The sequence below is a fragment of the Tauraco erythrolophus genome, chromosome 8, assembly GCF_009769465.1.
Source record: "Tauraco erythrolophus isolate bTauEry1 chromosome 8, bTauEry1.pri, whole genome shotgun sequence".
Lineage (NCBI taxonomy): Eukaryota > Metazoa > Chordata > Aves > Musophagiformes > Musophagidae > Tauraco > Tauraco erythrolophus.
Window position 1 is genome coordinate 12,703,795 of NC_141472.1, and position 9,717 is coordinate 12,713,511.

At 44.9% G+C, this 9,717-nt stretch overlaps 1 protein-coding gene across 2 annotated transcripts; it reads left to right on the forward strand.

The window, feature by feature from the left end:
• The first annotated feature begins 664 nt into the window (after window positions 1–664).
• Window positions 665–9,496, forward strand: MOB4 (MOB family member 4, phocein). Of its 2 annotated transcripts, XM_086615529.1 has the most exons (8): window positions 665–756; window positions 2,948–3,010; window positions 3,519–3,619; window positions 5,195–5,237; window positions 5,488–5,574; window positions 7,150–7,229; window positions 8,067–8,178; window positions 9,096–9,496. In XM_086615529.1, the coding sequence occupies exons 1-8, from the start codon at window positions 697–699 to the stop codon at window positions 9,225–9,227; spliced, it is 678 nt and encodes a 225-aa protein (XP_086471655.1). In that variant the 5' UTR covers window positions 665–696; the 3' UTR covers window positions 9,228–9,496. The 2 variants fall into 2 exon arrangements, with proteins under 2 accessions (XP_086471655.1, XP_086471656.1); XM_086615530.1 differs by lacking the exon at window positions 2,948–3,010.
• Window positions 9,497–9,717: the final 221 nt, after the last annotated feature.

Below are 9,717 nucleotides of genomic sequence, written 5' to 3' on the forward strand. Positions count from 1 at the left end.
CCAGCTCGCTCACATCCGGAGACTCCGTCTCACCGAACCAACAGCTCTGCTCACTGTTACAGCCCTGCGGCCGTGAAACCGGCCGCGCCGCGCAGCTCCCGCCTCCTCGGGCGGGCGCGGAGCCGCCAGGGCAGAGAGCGGCAGGAAGCACCATCGGAACCGTCCCCGTCTCCCGCCTGTGGGTGCTCTCCCTCACGAACACGGGGCTCGCGGGAAGGCTCTGCTTTCGAAGCGGCTCCCCAGGCAACCTGAGGGAGCCCGCGCGGCACCGCCCCACAGCGAGCCCCGAGCCGCCAGGAACGCGCCCGCGGCTTCCCGGGTCCCCGGCCCCGCGCGGGGAACGGCTCTTCCGCGCACCCCCACGGCCAGGAGAAGGAGCAGCACGTACCGCGGCGGGAAGGGAAGGGGCCGCGGCCGGACCCCGCCTTCGCTGCCCCTCACGGCCGCCGCCTCGCGCCGGGGGCGGGGACAGAAGCGGCTGCTCTCGCGAGAAGCAGCGCCCCGCCCCGCGGCTGTTCCCGCGTCTCTCTCACCTCCCCCCCCTCCCCCCCCCCCCCCCCGGCTCGCCCGTGGCTGCTCCGCCTCTGTCCCTCCCTCCCTCCGCCGGCGGCCGCGGCAGCCGCAGCGCCCGTTCCTCCCCCTCGCCCGCCGCCCCGCCCGGCGCTGCCGCATCCGGGTCCTGGCGCCGCTGTCACTATGGTCATGGCGGAGGGGACGGCAGTGCTGAGGCGGAACAGGCCGGGCACCAAGGCCCAGGTGAGGCGCCGCCGCCGCCGCGCGGCCCGCGGCCGGCTCGCGCGCGGGGACGGGCAGCGCCGCCGCCGAGGCGCCGGGCCCGGCCGGCCGTCGGGGCGTCGCCGCGGGCCTCGCGGGGCCTACCGGGGCCCAGCGCTGCCCGCCGGGCCGCCGGCGCGGGCGGGCTGCGGCGGCGGGCCCGGCTCCGCGAGAGCGCTTTGTTCCGCGCCGCCGGGCCGCGGCCTGGGCGGGAACCGGCGGCGGGCGTGGGCCCGGTGGCCGTGGCGGCGGCGGCTTTCCCTGCGGGCCGCTGGTCTGCCGGGCCCGGCAGAAGGTCGCTGCGGCGCCGGCTTCCCCGCGGCTGCCCGCGGGGCGAGCGCGGTGCGTCCCGGGGGTCTGAAGGTTCCGGTTCAGAGCGAAAGCCGCGTCGCGTCCAGCCGCGTCCCGGAGCGCGATGGCTGTCACCGGCAGTGCCCTCCCGGTGCCGGCGGTATCGGTAGCGCTGGAGCGCGCTCCTGAAGTGACCGGCCGGGTGCTGCCTCCCGGCTCCGGGCGCTCTGCCGGCACGGGGCTGTTTTCCAGGTGCGTGCCGAGGGATCCATCCCCGCCGTTGCTGTCCGGATGCCGAACACGTAACGGGGCGGGTGAGGTTGCGGTGCGATCGCACAGCCGGACCCGGGGAGCCGGGCGTCGGCAGGTGGGCGGTGCCCGCCCGCTCGACCGGAGAGAGCAGCCGGCCGCCCCGCGCGGGCCCCGCGCCCCTCTCGCCCCGAACCGGGGCTCCGGGCAACTCGCTCCTCGTAATCGACATGGAAGTGATTGGCTTCGAGGTCGTTTCGAAAAGGGGCACCTCAAACACGTCAGCTGCGTTTCCTGGTTACCTCGGAGATGTAACCTGCCAGGCCTTTGCCAAAGGCTTTCCCACTCTGCTCGTGCGAGGAGAGCTCGCGGCCGGCAGCAGAGCAGTGCGTGACACGGTGCTGTAGGGAAGCGCATCTCTTTCTCTCCTCCTGTTCCGTGTCGTAACGTGCAGAGGGAAAATTCTTACACAACGCTGCCAGTCAGTTCATTCTGTACGTGTTTCATCTGTGAAGGAAACTGAACGTTGGGTGCCTTCTGTTTTGATAAATTTGGGGTATTCTGAAAGACATTAAGATGGACGTAGATTTGTTCAAATATTGCAAAATATATTATAAGTTCATGTAGGCTGAAGAATTTTGTGTATAGTGATGCAGTCATGATTTTTGGGGGCTGTATTTAAGTTTTAATTTTGGATGATGCTGTGGTACAGCTATTCAGTGTATAAATACAGTTACTTAATGATATTTCAGCACTGGCTATTCACTCCTTTCTCGAGAGATGTGTGTATGCTCTCAACAGATTGCTAAGCTTTTACAGTTGGAACGTTTTCATGGAGTCGTTGTGTTTACTAGGACAGCTATGGGAGGCTGATGTGCAGAATCTCTGGATAATAAGAGGGTGCAGCACTAAATTTTAGATGTGAAAAACAGCAAGTAAGTATGTCTGGGACTGTGAGAGTTGCACCAGATGTGAACTGCAGAACACTGCAGTACAGCTGGATCTGAGGTGAAACTTTAGGAAGATTTTGTTGTTAACAATATTAAATAAACCCCGTGGGGTAGCAGTGCTGATAACCTTCCAGTTGTGCAGCACACTGGCCATACCAAGAGAACGCAGTACCGAGTCAGGCCAGCACCACGTTGTGTTATCTCAGTGTAGAGAAGATGTTTTCAGTAGTGTGTTTTTACTAGAATATACTGTGATTTTCAGTTCAGTAAGAGTTATATAACGCCGCTCTCTACAGACCTCTTTTCCTCCCCACTCTTACTCACACAGCCTAACATGTAACACGGGCACTGTGTGCAAACACTTTGTTTAAAAAATACAGGCTACGCAGGTGTTACAGTAAGATGGAACTTACTGGTGGAGAGACGATGTTTGTAGTATGCCGAGTCACTCAGAACTCTCATTTCGTGATATTGTTCTGCTCTTGTGACATTAGGAGCGTAAGTCCCATCTTACCCTGTTCCTGCCAAGATTGTGTGCTGCTGCTGTTAAGATGCAGCTTCCTGGAATTGTAGAAACTACCTCTACATCTGTTTTCCTGCATGTTCAAGCTTATTGTAGGTCGCGTGCTTTTCTTTCTCCCCTCCTATTTTTGTTAAATTCGTTTAAACTTTTTTTTTAACAGGATTTCTACAATTGGCCTGATGAATCCTTTGAAGAAATGGATAGTACATTGGCTGTTCAGCAGGTAGACTTTCTTTTGTGAAATGTTGTTAATAAGTTCAGTTTCCCAAGTTTTGTATTTTGATAAAAAAAAACCCAGGGAACAGAGCATGCTATTTATCTGCTTGGAATGTTGCTGCACAGAAGTGAATTTCTTAAACACTCTATGTATATTAAAAAAATCGGAATTAATTGTGTACGCAGAAATAACTAGAATTCCCATGTCTGGTTTAAACAAATAAGATTTAAGAAAATGGTGGTTTCCTGTGGGGTTCTTTTGTTTTGAGAAGGATGTTGTAAAAAAGCTGTAAAACTTACCCATTCTTTACCTTTCTTAATTGAGGAAAGGCATTTTTCAGATCTGGCAATTTTTATACCAGTTTTCTTACCCTGCTTATCCACTCTTTAGTCCCTCAGTCACTTCTTAAGTAAAGAAAAAACGTAAAAGTCCCTCAAAGATGTAATGTCCTAAATATACCGTCTTAACTACAATTACAACAAGATCTAGATTTATTGTTTTCCTCCCCTCCTAGTATATTCAGCAGAACATAAGGGCAGACTGTTCCAACATTGATAAGATCCTTGAACCTCCTGAAGGCCAGGATGAAGGTGTATGGAAGTATGAACATTTAAGGTAAGAATCCGTCTTTTGTCAACATAGTGTCCCGATTCCAAGTTTTGTTCATTGATAGTGGCAGTGAGTCTTTTTGAGTAGGACAGATCCGAAGTAACCTGAATGAAATTTGAGATTTCTACTCTTAAATATTTTTATGCTTTGGTATTATTTTCTGAATTCCTTGTTCTTTCTAAAGATTTACAGTGTGTTCTGATCTACTGTTTTTGATGTTTCTTAAGAAAATGTTGGTACCTCACTTCAAAAGTTGCACTAACATGTTTTGAAAACGAAAATATAGTCATGGATTTCCATAGTGCTTTCTCCCAGTATCATCAGTTCTTCATCTCCGCTAATTGGGAATATGATTTCCTTCCCTCTAGATGCTCCCAGTGCTTTTTCTGGAGCTTGCAGGAAAACAGGCTTTAGCTGGGAAAGCAAAAGTACATCTTACAATTCTTTTCCTAGTTGTAAGGAAACTCAAAACTTTTTGTCCTTCTCTGTTTCTTTTACGCAGTATAAAAAAATACATTCAGCCTAGGTAGTTTGTGCCTGAAAGGATTTTTCAGTTGTAGTGTAGGTTTATACCCTGTTAATACATATGTCTTAATCCTTTTTTCCTGACATTACTTTAGTATCCTTGTGTCCTGATTTTTTTTCTTGTCTTCCGACTTTATCAAATATACTTTCAGGAATAAGAATAGTTCTAAGCTACTCCTAAATTTATATATCCTGACTTTTTGCCTCCTGTTTTCTTTTACTCTCCTCTGGTCTGGAATAGGGAATCCTCAGAAGAGTAAAAACCGCGTATATACAATTGCAAAAGAATTACTTAAAGAATTTCCTCCATCCTTTGACATACACTGCAATCCTTGTAGATTTGTAGAAGTGACTTGTCACTTTTGGAAATTTATTCAGATGTTTCTTATAGGATGGAGAGGTGAATTCTCTTAAGTTAAAAAATGCACTTTCAGGTTCGTTCTAGTGAAAGCAGTATTTCTAGACGTCCCACTCTGGTAATGATCTATGGTGGGACTTTAGCCACTTAATTGATATGGAGGAAGTATATCTTAGAAGGGTGGAACAATCTAGCTATATGAATTTAAAACTTACAATCTTAAGAAATTAATTTTCTTGAAGTGTTGTTTTTTGTTTTTGTTTTTTTTTTTTAAATCTGTATTTGTGAAATAGCATTTTCTTCCATAAAAAAGTTGGTATCTTAAACACGTCCACTAAACTGTTTGTTAAGCTCAGCCTCTAATTCAGGTAAGAATTACAATATAATTGTTTTGCTGAGTGAAAAAAAATATGCTGGTGTGAATTCTGTTTCTCTCAACTTGTAGTCCTTTTATAGTGTGATAATTCCTAGCCCGTTGCCTTTTCAGGTGCGACGTCAGCTGAAATTATTTGATGGTATTCTTTAAGTAAGATTTTTTCCATGTTCTGATGTATTTTTTTCGTTTTACAAGAATAATTTCCAAAAACGTTAAGGGATCTGTAGAGAAGATCAGAATGTATAACGTTGTTTTGTATTAGATGTTTCCAGTGGGAGAACAAATTGTTGATTTTGATGCTGCTGTATTCAAATTTTTTTAGGCAATTCTGCCTTGAGCTCAATGGACTAGCTGTCAAGCTTCAGGTAATTCTTTTCTTGGTATTTTTATCTTGTATCAGGGAGGAGACTTTTTTTGTACTGTAAGATGCAGAGTTGTCTTCTAAATTTATACGCATAGACTTAAGCAGTGGTTTGAGGTAAGAGGTTTTTAGGGTTTTAAAGACTTCTGGCAAATAACTCTTTTTGGTGGGGGACGGGGCAAGAAAGCGATTTGAAAAGATGAGCCCGTGTTTGCTGTTGCGAGGTTTTCATAACCAAACAATTGTTTTAACAGAGTGAATGTCACCCAGACACATGTACTCAGATGACAGCAACTGAACAGTGGATTTTTCTTTGTGCAGCTCATAAAACTCCCAAAGAGGTATGGATGTGTTTTGGAAAGCTGTCCCCACTGACGCAGGATTTTCTTTCACACTTCGTATGTTCATGGGGAGACTGTCATAGTTGGCTTCTTAGTCAAACCGATAGCTTATGTGTGTTAAGAATATCACTGGAGGTTTCTTCCTTTCCCGTTCTGTAGTGGTTTACAAAAGAACGGGATGAGGTAGGATGGAACTGCTTTTTACCACAGTATTAGACTCTGCACGTTCCCCTCTTTTCTCTCTTAATTTGTGTTGAGACAGCCTGAAACTCGATGGCAAGAGGTCTTTGTTTAATTGAAAGAGTGCATGCTGAGACTGGGCTGTCCTCTTCAAACTCTGGCCTCCATCCATAGCACTAGGCATGTAAGCCTGACACTCCGAAAGTGACCGCCTGCGCACGTTCTTAGGGAAGTTGCTCCTAAAAGGTGGTGGTGGAGTCATAAAAATACTTTATGTCGAGTGGGTTATCGTCATGGCAGTAGCTTGTCTCCTTGAGTGTCCAAATTGGACAACTTGATACATCTCTTTTTTTTTTTTTTTTGCCTTCAGAAGGTCTTTTCTCTGTTGCTATTGGTTATGGCGATAGTGCAGTCTGTTGTATTTATCCTTGTATTTCACCTTTCAGAATAAGGGACTAGTTCTTCTTTACCTTATCCTTTTTGTCCTGTAAGCTTTTTTTTTGTTTTATTTTTTATTTTTTTTAATTTCCTATGATTCTGTGATTTAGCTCTGAAGGCCAGCTTCTCTCCCACTCCCTCCTTCAACCCTCATCCCCAGTCAGTATACTGGCATGCACTGAGTCTGGTTTACTCAGCTCAACTGGAGAATTTCAGGCTGCTTTGCATCTCTGAACACACATCATTCATCTACTGGTTTCCACATCGGTAATAGCTGTTGGCTAATGGTCAGATGATAGCGGGTGATGCAGCCTTGAACTGCTGACAAAAATGTACAACTGAGAAATCTTCTTCCTGAAATTGGGGAATGGCAAAATGCACAGACATTCCTGCACTTTCAGCTGGTCTCTGTTCATCTTTGCTTTCTTCCTGCTCCTCTACGCGTACTGGATTGCAGAGCCACGGTTTGGCTTGTTATACCACTTAGCTACACTAGTGATTTTGTTTGCCGGGGTAAAAAGCATTGATATACTTAGGTGCAGGCTGAGTTTTTTGTTACGATGTTAATTTAGGCTGTAAAAGAAAGAGTCTGGCAATTTGACGATGTGGGAAACAAATGACCTGTGAGGTAACAATCATCCTTTCAGTGTGTTTCCAGTATGTGTTCTTATACAGCCTTACTTAAGGAGATGCATAAAATTCACTACTCATGTGCATTTCCACTTTTTTTCTTGACATAATTTACATGGGTTGTGAAACAGAGAAAAGAAATGGCTCACTTAAGGAGGAAATGTAGTTAGATCTGCAGAGAAGCTATGTGAAACTTCTGGGAATAAAAACAACCAGTGAAGTTAAAAGCATCAGGAAACATAATTAAAATGTTTCTCTTTAAACAAGTTACATGACACTGTTGTGCGTGCACTCATACCTGTGCTTACTCACTGTCTGTTTCTGTAGTGTCCTGCTATAGACTACACCAGACACACACTTGATGGAGCTGCATGTCTTCTGAATAGCAATAAATATTTCCCCAGCAGGTAAAAATGCTTTCTCTTGGGAGGAGGGAGAGAGGGAGGGAGTAGGTGGCACCTAAATGCTTACAAAGCACGTGGAAACGCGTAATTCGTTTTGCACAGACTATTGCTGAAATGATCAGAAATCCTGCAGCACGTATCACTTGTTGGTAGGCCCATTGTCACTTTTAAGCCAAGAAAGAATTCCTGCCTATTCAGATAGTTTGCCGTTTACTGGAGCCGATGGGTGCTTTTTAGGTGGACACTGTTCTACTAATATCTCTTGGTGTCACGGGGCTTCCATCAAAGTAGTGCCAACCTAAGTAACAGGATGGCCTTCAGAGAGATGCAGTGGCTAAAAGGACTTAAACACTATGGCACTGAAAGCCTCCAGAGGCCAACACCAGTCTACTGTGGGACATCAGAGACTGCAGAAGACAGAGACCGAGTATGCTGACTGGGCAGCCCACGTGTTGGATCACGGAAACCTAACTGGAGAAGTCAAAATTGTGCTTCTCCAGGAATCTGGTATTGGTAAGGGAGTACAACTGGAAATCTTTTCCCTGTGCCCATCAATGCTAGAAACCAGAAATCCAGCTCTTACCAGAATAACTGACGATGTTTAACTAGAGGCAAAACTTTTCTGTAGTCGGAGTAGAATTTTTAAACGTGGAGTATGCACCAACGTGTTTATTTCCCTTCCAAAAGTATGCAATTGCAGACACAGATACCTGCAAGGCTTCAGTCCAAATTTCATACGCAGTTATATAGTGTAGGTTAACAGTCAGGATTCATGTCAACGCGTGTCTCGGCAGTCGTTTCGGTAGACCTGTTCTGTAACCTTTCTCCCGGTGCTTACAGGGTTAGCATAAAGGAATCCTCTGTAGCCAAACTAGGATCAGTGTGCCGAAGGATTTACAGAATATTTTCACACGCTTATTTTCATCACCGGCAGATATTTGATGAATACGAAGTAAGTAGTTTCAAATTATGTCTTGAAAGAAGGGCGTTTACTGGCGTTACAGCTGTGATGTAATTGCATGACGTGTTTTCTTTTAGTCCTACCAGAAAACCTGCATTCAAGTGAAGCATTGATTATAGTAGATTACATTTTTTTTTAAGAACTGAAATGCTATGTTATACATATATTTAAATGAAAACTGATTTATATGATTAGTTTACCCAGTTATGGTTTCCTTTCATTTGGACCAAAGGTCAGAATTTGAGAGTTTTTGTGCAAACAACTCAAATTCATCTCGTTTTAAAGATTCCTGAATGTATTCAAGCACTTAGTATGGCTAGTACTACTTATGTATAGATGTTTTTATGTATAGATGTTTCCTGTTTGTGTATGTTACACATGGTTAAGGAATTATAACTGTAAAACTGAAAAAAAACAGAGTACCTGGTGGCAGCTTGTGCATCTCCATAACTTCCAATTTTTTTTTTTTTTTAATGGAAAAGTAGAATTTAATAGCTAGAAAGGGGGAGCCTTTGCCAAATCCCATGTAAGGTTCCTGGAACAGCTATGGAATGGCTGTGCCCTGTTGTTAGGGATAGCATGTGTAGGAGGAGTTTCAAAATACCTTAAAATTCTCTTTTAGAGAGTGGAGCAGGACTACCTTGATATTTTAATATATTCTTGTCTAAGTGCTGTTGAGTTGAGCTGAGACTTTTTTGTTAATTGCAGTAACTATAAGCCAGCAGTAAAGGAGAGATGTAAAAGAAGTAATGTAAACGTACCATCTAAGTCTTACTACTTCTCTCTAAGACTTGGAAATGTAATGAGGCAATTACATGTAAGCAGGGGTTTTGAGCATGTTCTCCTCAATTGTTTAAAATATTCCTTTTGTATATATTGGTTTTTTTCCTCCCTTTTTTCATCTCCAGAATGAAACCTTCTTGTGTCACCGGTTCACTAAGTTTGTGATGAAGTATAACCTGATGTCCAAGGATAACCTGATTGTACCGATTTTGGAAGAGGAAGTGCAAAATTCAGTGTCAGGGGAGAGTGAGGCATGATGGGAATGGCAGTACAGAAGCCTGTACTGAAGATAAGGAAAACATTAATTATGTACTGTATATATCATTTTAGACACTTCAATCATGTATCCTCCTAGCTTGGTTTAGTATACTTTTTGTATGCTGTGTGCATTGCCTTTTAATATGGGAAATACTTTAAGTTATTCATGAGCTGTATATTCATCAATGTGGCACTCATGGGTTTTAAATAAAAGTAGTAGTATCTGTTTATAATGCCTGTTAATAAAAGAATTTACAGTTCTCTAAAACTGCTGCTAAACAATCATTGAATCACAATCCTGAAGACATGTCTGATTGGGTGGGGAAAAAGACACTAAGATTTCACAGCAAGCCATTTTTTAGTGCAGTAGCTATATTAAGTTTTAGTTCAAGGATTATCACCGTAAATATATAATTGTGCAGGAAGCTTCTTGCAATGTAGCTTATTCCTAATTTAGCTTTTATTTTTTTAAGATGGCTTTGAACATTT

What these genes read in the sequence shown, in the direction of transcription:
- MOB4 (XM_086615529.1), top strand. Translation starts at nt 697, where the DNA reads ATGGTCATGGCGGAGGGGACGGCAGTGCTGAGGCGGAACAGGCCGGGC. An exon ending in GTACATTGGCTGTTCAGCAG is followed by an intron (nt 3,011 to 3,518) that starts GTAGACTTTCTT and finishes CTCCCCTCCTAG; the next exon opens with TATATTCAGCAGAACATAAG. An exon ending in GACTAGCTGTCAAGCTTCAG is followed by an intron (nt 5,238 to 5,487) that starts GTAATTCTTTTC and finishes TTGTTTTAACAG; the next exon opens with AGTGAATGTCACCCAGACAC.